General features: G+C 45.0%; 1 protein-coding gene across 1 annotated transcript in view; it reads left to right on the forward strand.

Annotated features, from left to right (window-relative positions):
• SCRN1 (secernin 1) overlaps window positions 1–15,661 on the forward strand; it is a 42,878-nt gene that overhangs the window by 793 nt on the left and 26,424 nt on the right. Inside the window, exon 2 of the mRNA XM_006088746.3 lies at window positions 13,945–14,104. Within this exon, the coding sequence (XP_006088808.1) occupies window positions 13,946–14,104 (159 nt within the window). The 5' untranslated portion in view covers window position 13,945. The remainder of the gene's footprint in view (window positions 1–13,944; window positions 14,105–15,661) is intronic.

The raw sequence follows: 15,661 nt of genomic DNA on the forward strand, positions 1-15,661 counted from the left end.
GAAAGGGCAAGCGCGGCTTCTCCTCTCCCGCCGGGACTTAACACGACTTTCCTTCCAAGCACGCGGGGCCTGTTCTTGTGGGGAAAGGGTGTCGGGCAGGTTGACGGATGGCGCTGGGCGGGGGGGTGCACTGATCCGTAAAAGGCACTCAGACATTCCCGAGATGATTATCCGCTTCAGTTAGCCTCGGCGGCCCTGGGGTTCTCTTGTCTGTCGGGGCGGCCGATCATGGGTGACATCACTCGTGAGGTCTGAGATGAGTGTGGTCCGCAAAGCAGGAGCTTGAACTTTAGAGAAGAGACGAGAACTCGGGTGTAAGGGTTAAACAGGTCCATTAACCAAGTGCCCCTAAGGAAACTGTTACCCGCTGTGATGCAAAACCGAGTCAGGGTTCTGCTAAATAAGACGGGCTCCCGGGATTTGCTGTTGAATTCTGGCTTGCAAGCGTCTTGAATGAGGACGTGGCAGGCTTCCCGGCAGGGTGTGAGTCTACTGGGTTCCAAGCCTGACTAGACCAGGCATCCCTTGCAGAGGAAACCCGTGTTCATTCAAAATGGCAGCATGAAGAAGCAGGCGGGAGGGAGCAGCACGGACCAGTCTCGCCCGCGGCCCCCTGGCTTGGGCCCGGGGGAGGGAATGTGGGGAAGGCAGGCTTCCCCAGCCCTAAGGGGCAGGGAGTAATTTTTGCAGCAGGCTAGATTTTAGGCTCCTGGGGAGGGTAAGCGGGAAATTTGGGGAGCTGTACAATTTATTTTCTCTAACTTATCAAAAGCTGGTGCAAAGACCCAATTAAAACTCTCTGTGATTCTGATCTGATTTTCTCCAGGTTCCGCTAAAGTCGATTTATGTGGCTGCTGATGTCTGTTTGAGGTATAACTGCAGTGTTGCTTGGTACCAACAACTGGCTCTTAAGAGAGATGGGTGTCTAGTGTCAACATCACCCAGGAATAGTAGACATAACAGTAGACATAACAAATGCCAGGGCCTTAGAGCCAGTCTCATTGCAGGAATTGATTTAGCACCATGACCAAGCACCCAGACACCAGAGGATGGTAAATTCTTGAAAGGTGACTCATGTCAGGGTTTCTCCCTCTCTCTTAAGCAGCCTTCCTTCCCCATGTCGCTGCTGTACTGCCAGCCATCTTCTCATTTAGGAAGAGGAGATGCATGAGGCAGCATTTGTTCTGGGGATAATGGGATGGAGGAAGATTAGCACAAAGGTCAGGAATGGTCATGCTGGCTGCAGCCGGAGAAAACACTGTGATGTTAACTCCCCTTGTACAGCCTGGGAGGCTGAGACTAGCAGGGGATGGGGGGCCGGGGGTGAGGTGGGGGTGGGGACATGGACCACGCCCAAGGTCATACAGTTGGTTGGCAGCTGGCAGTGAGGACTGAAATCCAGGTCTTGAAACTTCCCCAGTTTAGGGTTCCATATGCCACCTTTCAAAGCCTGGAAGAATAGGGCAAACCTGTCATGAGAGTGGCAAACAGAGCAACCCGAAACCAAACTGTACCAAGAATTAGAAAATCTAAGGTTCCCTAATTCAAGCCCATTTAACTGCTTAAGCTGTCTGTGCCTCGTGTTCACATTTTGTGGTGACTAAACTGCTTCTGTATTTAAACTCCAAAGACATTATTTTAATCATAACCTTTGAGGTGAAAAATGTGCTCTCTGATTAAAAATTAGTTGTTGATGCTTGCGGAGAACCGATAGGCCAATTTTTTTTAACTAAAAGAAAACAAAGTGGGATATAGAATAGCTTTTGAATGTCTCTAATTTTAAGTACAAGCAAATAACAAGCCTTACTTAAAATGCTTTGAAGCAGCACTGAAGATAGAGCCCTTTTCTATAATTTGTATTTGAATTCTCTGAATCATATACCAGTGACCTCAGACCTACCAAAGGAAAACGAGAAAATGTGCCTGGGTCGGTGTTTGTGCAGAGGCGGGAGGATATGGAAAACCCTTCGGGCATTCAGTACCTTCGCCCTAGTGATCTGCAGAAGGAGGAGGTGGGCAGCTTGCAGGCAGCAGGGAGAATAATTTGCGATGGTGAAGTAGTTAGGGGCTAGGTCTGGCCAGATATGTTGAAATGAGGACAGATGCTGACGCCACGTGTGCCATTAAAAAAACAACTTTCGTTAGAGCATGAGTGTGAAGATTCATTCATTGAAATTCCCCTGATATGCCAAAGATGTTAAAGATCACAAGTTTTTTAAGATATAGGGTGTCCCCCCAAAATGTGTACACACTTGAACAGCTGATAACTCAATTTTCACTCCTTTTCAGGTTTAACTGATTTGAAATAATGGGTGAAGCCAGACGAAGCTTTGAACAAAGAAAATTTATCCGAAAGTGCCACTAGACTTTTTTATGGGGATGCATAAAAGATAAAGTTTACGGTACAAAACTAGCAGTATTCGACGGATTTAGGGCACACAAATACTGAACAAAATGATTCTTGATGTTTGCGATTCCATTGCTCCGCATCATCAGCAGTGCCTGGACCAGACTGTCATCAGTTTGAAAACAGGCTCTGACAAAAAAAAAATTAATTTCTGTAGATTCTTTTAAATGTTGAAGATGATCTGTACATTAATAAACACTGACTTTATAATCATTCAAAGTGTGTATACATTTTTGGGGACACCCTATCCATAAACTCATGCCCTTTGTGTTTATTGGAGAACAATAAAGAATATAGATAATTCAAAGTTATTTTTTAAAAACACCCATGATCCCTTTATCCAGCACTAACTAGTCTTTATAAAAGTTGGGACCACTTCATTGAGAGAGCCTCGAGTCTGTGCTGTCCAATTCATAGCCACTGGCTAGTAGCCGCATGTGGCCGTGAGCACTTGCAAAGTGTCTAGTCCAAATTGAGATACGCTGTGAGCTTAAAACACACATCAGATATAACACACTTATATTAAAAGACTTTAAGACATCTCAGGAATTTTGTATTGATTATAAAGTGAAGTAGTATTTTGGATATATTGGGTTTAAGTGCAATATATTATTAAGCATACTTTCACCGGTTTCTCTTTACTTATTTAGATGTGGCTACTAGAAAACATAAAATTACTTATGTGGTTCGCATCTGTCTTCCATTATATTTCCCCTGGACTGTCTTGGTCTAGGTCAGTGGTTGGCAAACTCATTAGTCAACAGAGCCAAATATCAACAGTACAACGATTGAAATTTCTTTTGAGAGCCAAATTTTTTTTAACTTAAACTATATAGGTAGGTACATTGTTATTAACTTAATTAGGGTACTCCTAAGGCTTAGGAAGAGCCACACTCAAGGGGCCAAAGAGCCGCATGTGGCTCGCGAGCCGCAGTTTGCCAACCACGGGTCTAGGTCATTAACAGAAAGCGGGGTTGTTGGTTGAGGTGTGTGATTCTGTTCATGGGACTGGATCTGTTAGGATAGAAGCTGCACAAAAGCTGGAGAGGGGATGGCTGGATGGGGGGAAAGAATGAGTGCTCAGGTGACTGGCAGGGGAGGGAGTTGGGGCTTCCTAGCTCGAGTCCCACCTGAAGCAGAGAGGAGCTTGGAGGTGGTTAATAAGATGGTTAATCTCGAGCCCCTTCTTCTTCTGTTCTTACTGGTTAGACATGTCACCTGATCCTCCCCTAAGGTAAGCTAGACATCTTTGAAAGCTCCCATAAGCATGTCCGATCACGGGATTAAGTTGGGTTACTGCCCTCCTCTGTTGGTTGTGTACATGAGCACCTCTTATTCTAAACGGTAAAGAACTTGAAAACATGTTTGTAGCTCCATCTCTCCTTGCGTTGAAAAAAGTGCTTGTAGGTGGTTAGGGGCTCAAAATTAACTGTTAATTTTATCAGCTGTTAATTCATCAGACTTCTTAAAAATCCCAATTAAAATGATGGACCGTTCTGAATAATTTTTGCTTCTTTCACAGTAAAACCTCCCTAGTGTATTTTAAAATTGCACTCAGCAGTGCCCCAGTGACCTGAAAGAATAAACGAAATGTCTTAAAGTGTCCTTTTTAAGCACCAGTGATCAGATTTTTAAAATAATAAAGTCCAATGGTTTACAATATATATATCCACACATAGTAACATATTAACTTACATATATTCATATATATGTATAAATGTTCTTTTCAATTAAAAAATGGGATATATTTTCTGCCCTGGCCGGTTTTGCTCAGTGGATAGAGTGTTGGCCTGTAAACTGAAAGGTCCCAGGTTTGATTTTGGTCAAGGGCACATGCCCGGGTTATGTGCGGGACTTGCAGGAGGCAGCCGATCCATGATTCTCTCTCATCATGGATGTTTCTAGCTATCTCTCCCTCTTCCTTCCTCTCTGAAATCAATAAAAATATATTAAAAAAAGAATTAAAAAATGGGATAAAACACAGCAAATGGCTATGGCATAAATGGACATTTACAAAGTAGTTTTTAAGTCCATTTTATAAGGTATAAAGTAACTCTCTGGTTACTAGCAAGATTTAAATCTTATCACTACTTTATTTCTTCGGTAGGAAATAAATTTTTAGCTAAATTTTTTACAGGGACACAGTGTAAACGACCATTTTTTAAGAATGGGAAGATATTTAAAAATCTCAGTTTGCAGAGCTAACAGGTACATATCAAATCACGTGAATGGGAAAAAATGAGAATACACAATGCAGTATTTACATGGGAGGGAAAGCAGATGGTGGGAAGAGAAAGGCCATAATTCAAAGCAACCCTTCCAAATTAGTGGACACACTGGCACCCATGTCAAAAAGGAGAACAGGAGGCAATGAGAGGACCCCAGATCTTTCCCACGGAGAATGCCAGGGCAGCTAACCACACACCTGCCTATTCCACACAGTCTACTTGCTTTATCTCCATTATCATGACATCCTCAGAACCCTGATCTTTAAGAACAAGTTAAGGGAACAAATCCTTTTTGAGTGTTTCTCTATTTTAGATACTCTGCATATATTATCTCATTTAATCCCCATAGGCAGCATGACCACATTTTATAGATGCAGAACTGAGTAAGCAGAGGAACTACACCCAAAATTTGGGTCTATCTGACTCTTTTTAAAAATATGTGGGGTTTTTTTAAATTGGTTTCAGAGAGGAAAGGAGAGGGAGAGATAGAAACACCAATGATGAGAGAGAATCATTGATCGGCTGCCTCCTGCACGCCCCCTACTGGGGATCGAGCCCACAACCCAGGCATGTGTCCTTGAACAGAATCAAACTTGGGACCGATGCTCTATCCACTGAGCCAAAGTAATATTTTGGATATATTGGGTTTAAGTGAACTATATTATTAAACACTAGAGGCCCAGTGCACGAATTCGTGCACCAGTGTGGTCCCTTGGCCTGGCCTGCAGGATCGGGCCTAAACCAGCTCTCCAACATCCCCAGAGGGGTCCCAGATTGCAAGAGGGCACAGGCCAGGCCGAGAGACCCCACCAGTGCACAATCGAGGCCAGGGAGGGATGTGGGAATTGGCCAGCTGGGGAAGGACCACGGGAGGGCTCCAGGGCATGTCCAGCCCATCTCGCTCAGTCCAGATCCCCAGCAGCAAGCTAACCTACCAGTTGGAGCATCTGCTCCCTGGTGGTCAGTGCCCATCATAGTGACTGGTCAACCAGTCAACTATATGCCACCTGGTGGTCAGTGCACATCATAGCAAGCGGTTGAGCAGCCTTAACATATCATTAGCATGTTACACTTTGATTGGTTGAAAGGACAACTGGACAACTGGACACAGCATATTAGGCTTTTATTATATAGGATAGTTTCACCAGTTTCTCTTTACTCCTGTCCACAGGCCAACGCTCTATCCACTGAGCCAAACCAGCTAAGGCTATCCGACTCTTTTTAAAAAAAGCCATAATGTAAGCTCGGAGAGAGATTCCCCTGACTGCACAGCTCAAGTGGGAATACTATGGGTGGAGCCACAGCATGGCAGCACCTTGTCAAAATCAGATTTTCCTGCTCTTTTTCTTTCACTGAAGATGAACTATAGATACCTCCTCCCCCTGCATTTGCCCACCAACATTTATTGAGGTCTTATTATGTGCAGACCTGTGTGCTAGGTGCCAGGGAACTAAAGATTTACACAGAAGTCCTTGCCCTCTTGGGGCTCACAGAAGGATGAGCAGAAAATACATTTTAAAACTTGAGGAAAAGAAGTCCGGCCAGGTAGAGGGGACCAGGGACGCACCTCAGGGCACTAACATTGCAAGCCAAACTGAAGTCCCTTTCCATGCCTCCTGCCCCAATAATCCTTCTTCAAAGAAATATCTGAGACCCAACTAGATACAAGTAGTAACTCCAAGAAAAAATGCTCTGTATTAGATAAGTCCAATGCCATTTCTAACCTTAAAAGAATTTTAAACAGCTTGTTATGGGCTTTACATTTTAAAAGTTATTGATTATAGAAAATCTCAAGCATACACCAAAGTAGAGAGAGCAGTACAGTAAACCACTATGTACTCAGTAAACCACTAATGGCCCATTTTTATTACACAGCCAATCTGTGTCGTCTGAGCTCCCAGCCTCTCATCCTGGGTTACTTTCATTTTATCATTTCCCTGGGAAATATGGCAGTATATATCTCTGAAAGATATGGGCTTTTGTTTTCTGACACAACTGCAGCATCATTATCACTCAGAAATGAACAATAATTCCTTAATATCATCAAATAGCCAGTGTTCACATTTTCCTAATTATCTTATAAAATTTTTGTACAGTTTTTAAAAATTGGCATCCAAATAAGTTCCATTCATTGCTGTTGGCTGATCTGCCTCTTAAGTAACTTAATTTTTTTTCTTTGCAGTTTCTGATGTAGTTGTTGAAGAAACCAGCTTTGTCCCCATGAGTGTTTCATAGTCTGGACTTGACTGATTGTCATGTGTGTTTGATCTAGGTTTGATCTAGGGGCTCCACCGTGCCACTTTGATTCTTGACGCACATTTTAGTTACACTTTGGAATGGGAGTGTGTCTGATGTGCTAGGTGCCAACCATTGGTGAGAAGGTGAAGGAGCAGAGTAGGGATTGGTGCAAAAGTGGCAAACGCATCACCATGAGGAGTGGGGGGAGGAAAGTGAACATTTATTGAGTGCCCACTGTATACCTCCACAGGACTAGGTGCTTTTCATACGGTAAACACGAGTGGTACGTTGTGGATAGGGATTGGTCCCATGTTCACATGCAGAAACTCCGGCTCAGAGTCAGTTCATAACCTGCTGTTTCTCACAGTTAGTGGGTGGAGTTGGGACCTAAACAAAGGCCCTTTTGTCTCTAAAGTATGTCATTCCCTTGCCCTGTGCCCATGGGGCCAAGCAGGCAAGATGCATTAGCGCAATTGACCTGACATTGACAAGAGGGGAAAAACACACACACAATAGCTCAAGGGTGATGTTGGTGGCGCTTCACTGGCCGCTGTCAGGGATGGAGGGGACCGTGAGAGGCACCCTTACCCCAGTCCAGTTTCCCTGTTGTGCAGAATGTGGACCCACTGTTGCCAGACCTTTCAAGTTTTCAAGAGAAGCCAGAATTTATACAGAAAAATCTCTAGATGTGTTAGCTGCTATATTCAGATTAGAAAACCCACTCTCTATGCCTCCACTGTGGGCCAAACCAAAGGTGCAGCCTGCCACCCCTGTGCCACCCCCGGCTGCTCGGAGCAATGGCAGCTGACGCCTGGCACTGCGGTAGGTGTTGCACTTGAAGTTAGAGAAAGGGAATATTAAGCAGCTCTTAAAAGGCATCAAGTGAGAGTGAAGAAAATCTTCAAAAGGTGAAAGAACATTTCGACGCCGCAAGGAATAAGTCACATTTCTGAAGCCTGGACAGATCAGACCTTGACAAACAGCCGTCCCATGTACCTTCTCTTACCCTCAAGATGACTCGGTCCTCACTCTGTCTCAGCTGGGATTCTGAGCACCTCATACTATTTGCACGTTTCCGCCCCTTTAAACCTCACCACAACCCTGTCATTCTCCCTGTTATAGAAAGGTGACGCGGGGCTGAGATCCAAGCCTGCTGGTTTCACACAGTCTGCCCCTCATCAGACAGTTCCTAAGTCTGGGCGTTGCCTCTCGGAAGCTGGAAATCACTGGCTCCTAACAGTCCCCTCTAATGAACTCCGAAAGCTGTTTGCTCTACCATCCCAAGCCTTCAGTGCAGAACTTCGTTGGGTCTTCCTTTCCGGCAGAGTTTGAGGAATCTGAGCTGATGTAGGAGCCTTTCAGCAGCTGGTGCTGACAGCCCCATTTTTAGTTTGACAATCCCTTCCCCACACACCTTATTTATCCCTTCCTATTCCAATAGCAGGCACGAGAGAAAAATCAATGTATACAGGAGTATCATTTGTCCTAGTTTCAGTTCAGCAGGAAGATCAATACTCTAAAGAATGAATTTATCAATAAGTAAGATAATAAAATAATTTCTTCTGTGCTTTTCCGGAAGTTGGGACGTCACAGACATAGGGTTTAAACGTCGGCAGTCTGCTCGGTGAAGCTGGGAGCTGGGAGAGGACGAGAGCCTCGCTGGGCACTTGGGTTTCATGGCCGTGCACAAGTAAAGGCACTTCGCCACAGTGATTTGCAAGGCAGTTAATAAGCCCACAGCTTAGAACAGTGATGGCGAACCTATGACACGCGTGTCAGAGGTGACACACGAACTCATTTTTTTGGTTGATTTTTCTTTGTTAAATGGCATTTAAATATATAAAATAAATATCAAAAATATAAGTCTTTGTTTTACTATGGTTGCAAATATCAAAAAATTTCTATATGTGACACGGCACCAGAGTTAAGTTAGGGTTTTTCAAAATGCTGACACGCCGAGCTCAAAAGGTTTGCCATCACTGGCTTAGAAAGACAGTCATTTCTCCCTCTCAGGAGACTCAGGGCTTTCTTATAAGAGGATATGGTGACTGATGAGGGACACTCTAGAGCTGAAAGGCAGGGCAGCGAGGCCTGCAGGCCCCCCCTCAGAGCATTCACAGCCCTCAATGACTACTCACTGAACTTGAGGACAAAGACCTTTTCTCGAAGGCAGCTTCCTGCCTCCGTGTCTAGACATTCTGTAAGCGGTCTCCTGGTTACAGGGGTCCTGTGCTCCAGCCCCCCACGCCTGCACCCACCTCCTCTCCTTAGTCGGAGTACGAATGTTGGTAGACGCAGCTCCCGTGCTGTGGGATCCAGGGAATCTGGAGTCTAAAATCCGGGTCCCAAGAGGAATCCTGAATCCTGAAAGGAGTTTGACGAGGAGGACAAGGATGGTTAGAAATTGAGCTTGAGGATCCTTTACCCTGGCTGATGGCACAATATGTAAAGCTGCTCTGCCTAGTGCCATTGCCTCTAGACACATGTGGCTAATCAATTTAAAAATTACACGTCACATAAAATTTACCATCTAAACCGTTTTTAAGTATATTCATATTGTTGTACAATTAATTTGTAGAATTTTTTTTTCTTGCAAAACTGAAATTTTAAATCCATTAAACATCTCCCCCTCCCACCTTTCTCCCCCAGTCCCTGGCAATTACCATCCTACTTTCTGTCTCTATGAATTTGACTACCCTGGGAACCCCATGTAAGTGAAATTACACAGTATTTGCATTTTTGCGATTGGCTTATTCCACTTAGCATGACGTACAGATAAATGTACTTTAACATATTCTTAACAAGTGCTTTGTAGGAAATGGCTGTCAGTTTGGCCATCTATGGGAGTTCAATTGGAGTGTTTCATTAATTGGAACTGTTAGTTTATTGCCAACCTGGCAAGAATCCTAATGGGTATTTAGCACAAAGAAGCCTTAGTGAGTAGAATAAGCCCATTGCTTTTAAAGAATTTTGCTTGAAACCCACAGTAAGAGAGAAATATTGTATTTCAACCCAGTACATCACACTTATATTTTGATACCCGAACATAAAGTTTCTTGTACCAACACTTAATCCTTACTATGTGAAATAATATATTCTTTCTAAAAATGTTTCTCTTAAAAAAAATGCTGATCTTATCCACTAAATTGAAATCTTATCCACTCAGATGATTTCATAACCCAAGAAAAGGCCACAACATACCGTTTGGAAAACGCTGCTTTTGACACACCTGGGTTCAGTTCCAAGCCTATAGTGTAACACCCACCCCAACCTCTGGGCCCCCAGAATTACTCCTCAAAACAAACAAGTTAAAAACAAAGCCATCAGGCATGGCTTCACTTCTGGTTTTAATGCTGGTTTAAGTAGAAGTAGTTACAATTGAAAATTCATTCTTTAATGGTTGTACTCTGTTTCTCGAAGCCAAATAGAAATGATGAAAGCATTTTATGCAGTGTATTTTATATGGACGGGAGCACATTTTGCCATTAGAGTAAGTGGAGGACTTCACACGTAAGTCCTTCTGGGATCTCGGGGAAGAGCAGTATGAAAATCTTCATTCTGGTTTTATTGGGAAGCTGTAACGCTGCTCTGGTCAATAGGCATCCTACTACCCACCTGTGACTATTTAATTAAACTAATTAAAGTTTGTAATACAATTAAAAATTCCATTTCTCAATCACACTGACCACTTCAGTAGCCACCTGAGGCTCGTGGCCCATACTGGACACGGGAGACACAGCATTCCCATTGCTGTAGGAAGTTCCTTGCACGGCACTGGTAGAGAGTAGGAAGGAATCCAGCTAAGTCATCGCCGAGGCTCCCGTGTGTAGAATGGTGATCCAGGAAAAAGAAATGGACAATAGCTTTGGCTAATTTGCCGCTGGAGGTGATACACAGGCTGTTGGTTCATCTTACACTTAAAAAAAGACAAAGTTCTGCTCCCCTTTGGCATTCCCAATCATTCCCCAAATTCCGCCTCCCTGGCCCACATACCGTTGCCTACATCCTCATCATGGTCAAGTGACCCAATGACTCAGTCACGCTGACCGAGCAGGGGTCCTGGCTGAAGAGGAGGTGCTTGGCAAAGCCCTGTGGGTTTTATTTATTTTCTACAGACACAGCTCATCACTGCCGCCCCGGGGATCCCTGCTATTTTTAAGGATCAAATAGAGTCAGGTTTCCTCAGAGACGAGACAGCAGTACTTTTGAACTGGCCCAACAATAGGGGAGGAAGGGAAGCCATGTTACCGACGAGAGGCAAACGGGCACAGGTAAATGTGGCCTTTCTCCATCTCATCTCCTCCTGGTCTGTTTCACGTTATTTGGCTGAGTCAGTAGTTCCTCCCACCCCCAAATTCTAGGGACGCTCTGTAAAGGCACTTTATCTTATAATTATTCTAGGTCTCTCTTACACATACAGAGTCTTTGTTTCTCTCTCCCCCCTCCCCCGCCCCCCTGAAGTCTGAAGATAATGCAGTTTTTGTGAACATGGGAAAGGTTAAGGGGAGAAAGAACTGGAGTCTCTTTATCATTCTGCCTTTTCTTTCTCACAAAGCAGAGAGGGCCTATTTCTCTGAGCTGGGAGGGAATTATTTTCAGAGTTAGAGGCTGCCCTGAGCAACGCAGGGAGGAACTCTGACAGCCCGGGTGTGCAAGTACCGGCTAACTTGAAGTCGCCTGGAAGTAGACGGAGCAATACGGTCCCTCACAAAGATGTTTCCAAACCTAGAATGTTGCTGACTCTGCAAGCTGATATCTGCCCTGTTATGAGTGACGTGAGTTGGTTTTGACTGGCTTGCTCAACAGAAATTTTGAGATGCTGCTCTGTTTGAACAGTGAAAAACCAAATAAAATATGTTATACTCATGTAGCCTCCAGGGTTTGCAAAAATATGCTCTCAAGCATCATTCCATTTGACACTCCTGATAAACCTGTGGGCTGGGGCACAACGTTTGCAGAAGAGAAAACCTGGGCTCAGAGAGGTAAAGTGACCTGCTCAGGGTCACACAGCAAGTGGGTAGTGGCGCTGAGTTTTGAATCCCAGTTGCTTTTCTGAGAACAGTGCTTTACTTCTCACTTATATTTCGGGTTTGTAAGATAAAATACATTTAAGTTGGGCAAATAATGACACAAATATGATAGTTGGCTCAATAGATAATAGCAGGGGGTGGGGGAAAGAGCAACTCTAGTTGGGAGGCACGGGTCCTGCCCTCAGGGAGCTTTACTTGAAGAGGAAGCAGTACATGTACAAGCAACAGATGCACGTTATCCTAGAACAGACTGGATGCATGAGTGCTATGGATGCCGAGGAAATGACCGAGTTCTTTATAGACGGTTTTCTGAAAGAAAGGGATTTTGAATCAGATTTGGACGGATATTCACGAAGACTAAGAGCAGGGCGTTCATTCTAGCCAGGGGCAGAGGCGTGGTGGGGAGAAAGAGTTGCAGAGAGTCTGGTTCCGTTTGGTGGACTATTAAGAAAGGAGAACTGGACACCTGTTCATTATTTATTGAAAATCTACCCGCAGAAGACATTGTGTAGAGCTGGGTTTACAGTGGTATGCAAAAGAGACATGGTCCCTGCCTTCCTATTGCTTAGACTTTGGGGGTGGGGGTGGGGAGACTAAGTATTGATTGTTGATAATAAAATAGTTACCCAAATATTTTAGATTTGATTGTTTGTATCATCTGGTGACATAAATGAGCAGAGCATTTGAGCTGGTATGTACAGGAGCAGTAGTTAGCTCTGCAGATGGTTTTGGTGCAGGGAGCAGGGAAAGGGGTGCTCAAGAGAGAAGGCACAGCCTGTGCAAAGGCCCTGGGAGTTTGCAGGAGCTGGCAAAAGGCCAGTGTGCTAGCGCTGAGAGAGTGGAGGGGCGAGGCTGGAAATGAGGCTGGGGAGGCGGCATGAACTTGATCAGATTTTGGTCTTTAGTCTCAGAGCCATGGGAAACCTATCAAGAATTTCAAGTAGGAATGACGTGGAAAACATCTTCCTGCTAAAAAAAACCACTTTGGCTGCAATGTCCGGGGCGGGGGGTGGTGGTGTATAATAGCTGTATGGAGTCATCCCTTAGGAGGCTACCGCAGTGAGCCAGGCGAGACATGGCGGGGCTTGGTGCAGGGGGTGGTCGTGGAGATGGAGAGCAGTGGTGAGTTTCCATGGAGATGTAGGAGATGGAACCTACAGGGCGTGGTGATATGGTAGGCAATGGAGAAGCAGATGGTAAGATGGTTCCTGAGGTCTTGGTGATCTTGTGGGCTGGGTGTGGAGCTGGCCACTGTGATGGAGAACCTTGGACATGGGACCAGCTTAGGGAAGATGACGAGATCCGGTTTGGATAGCCCATAGGCCGTTGGGAGGGGAGCTCAGAGGACTGAGCTGCAGTTAAACATGTGGGCCACTGGTGTGTACGTGACAAGGGCAGCTCTGAGCGTGGAGGACTTTTCCCAGAGAGGAAAGAACATCAAAGGAGGAGAGAAGGATCAAGCAGTGAAGATGCTGCATGACCAGGTAGAAGAGAACAAGCCAGCGGGAGAGGTGGGAGGGGAGGCGGAGGTGCTGGGGTGTTCTGTCATTGAGATGAAGTAGAATTAGATAAAAAGGGGGAGTCTCTTTCCACCTAGACCCATTTCTGTCACCACCCCACAATCTATTATGCACCTCTAGATCCGAGACACTTGCTCAGGGCACTGTGACAAGGTCTGTTGATTTCTTGTCCTGGTGCCAGGACAGACTGCAATGTGCGTACGTCTGCTGCCTGGAACAATAGCCTCCTTTTCTGTCCCCGACACCATGCGCTTTTGGCTGGCACTGCGGTTTGTTGCAGATCTGAGCTTGTTTAATCCCACGGAGCACTAAACGGTATCTGGTCTCCGTGGCTTCGTAATTCTACTCCAGGCACCCCACCGTCACTTGCCAGCTGGGATCTCACCGAAATGAGCCTGCTGCACACAGTTCAATACTAAACCCTTTGAGCTGGTGAACTAGGCTCCATGAACTCGCGGGTGGCGTGTCCCCCGTTCGCCCGCTCCCATCCCATCCGCCTCTGGCTTCTGCTCTCTTCTCAGGATGGCTGCAGCGCCTCCGAGCTGCTGTTTGGTGGCCTTCCCGCCTCGTGCTAAGGACGGTCTGGTGGTGTTCGGGAAAAACTCCGCTCGGCCCAGGGATGAAGTGCAAGAGGTCGTGTATTTCCCGGCTGCCGATCACGAACCCGAGAGCAAGGTGGAGGTGAGTGATGCACTGCAGCCTCTCCATTAGCCCTCACTCTCTCTCTCTTGCTCTGCCCAGCACGCCTTCTTCCATGACATCTGCTCACTAGTCTGAACGGTCATGTTGGCTCTGTTGATTCCATTAGGTTTGTTTATAGCCTTAAAAACAGGGTCATGCCGTAACCGGTTTGGCTCAGTGGATAGAGCGTCGGCCTGCGGACTGAAGGGTCCCAGGTTCGATTCCGGTCAAGGGCATGTACCTTGGTTGCGGGCACATCCCCAGTAGGGAGTGTGCAGGAGGCAGCTGATCGATGTTTCTCTCTCATCGATGTTTCTAACTCTCTATCTCTCTCCCTTCCTCTCTGTAAAAAATCAATAAAATATATATAAAAAAACAACAACAAGAAAAACAGGGTCATATGGAGAATTCTATGTTTATTACTATGGCCCTTATTTTATGATTAAGTGAAATATTTACATGGTTCCAAAGTCAAGTCTGCAGAACAAGGTACAGGCATACTTTGGAGATATTGCAGGTGTGGCTCCAGATCACCGCAATAGAGCGAGTATCATGATAACAGTGAGATGTAATCTTTTTGCTGGTGAAATGCCTGGCTTTCAATTTGTAAAAGATGCAACATCTGTTGAGTACCAGACTGATAGAGGTGGTGGTGGTGGCGGGGTAATCATTTTGTAAGCTAGATAAATGTCTAATCACTATGGGTACACCTGAAATTAATAAAATATTGTATGTCAACTGCAATTGAAAACAAGAAACAAAGCAAAGCAGCATCTGTGAAGCACAATAAAACGAGCGATGCCTGTAGACTCATAGAAGTCTAGCTTCTGTTTTCCTCATTTACTTCACTTCCTGTTTCTCCTGTGGGTCACCATGTTTGGGAAGTTTTTTGGTTTATTCTTTCATTAAAACAACGACACGTATATGTAATAAACTACATGTGCCTGTCCATGCAGGCCTTCCCCTCCTTTCTCAGGTGAACGGGAGCATGCCATGCACAGTACACTTTTCTCCACGTTGCTTTCTTCAACTAAAACCAGATCCTGGAGATCCCTCCGTGTGGCATACAGAGATGTCCTCTCTTCCTCATTCAGAGCTGTATGAGGTTCCATTCTATGGTTATATCAGAGTTTATCCATCCCATGTTGCTGGAAATGTGGGTTGTTTTCCAGTGTGTTGCTATTACAGACAGTGCTGAAGCGAATAACGCTTTGTCTCCCACAGGGTCTGGTCTTGGTTTATATTTCCTTGTTATGTTAAAAAAATTATCCATCAATTTCTATTTTGAGTGCTTAAGTAAAATAGTTTTGTCAGTATTTCTTTGGGATCGGTGCCTAGAAATGGGATTGCTGGGTCACAGGGTAAATAAGTATGCACTTTTATAAAATATAATCAAAGTTCCCTGAAGGTGGTCTACCATTTGGCGTTCCCACCATCAATGTTTGACAACGCCCGCTTCTCCATATTCCTAGTGTGTTGTCGAACTTTTATGATGACTCCTGCATTTTGGTAATTTTAATAAAATTCTTTTATTGGCTGTGTCAGCTCTTACCATCG

Source organism: Myotis lucifugus, unplaced genomic scaffold (assembly GCF_000147115.1).
Source record: "Myotis lucifugus unplaced genomic scaffold, Myoluc2.0 scaffold_52, whole genome shotgun sequence".
In the NCBI taxonomy this organism is placed as follows: domain Eukaryota; kingdom Metazoa; phylum Chordata; class Mammalia; order Chiroptera; family Vespertilionidae; genus Myotis; species Myotis lucifugus.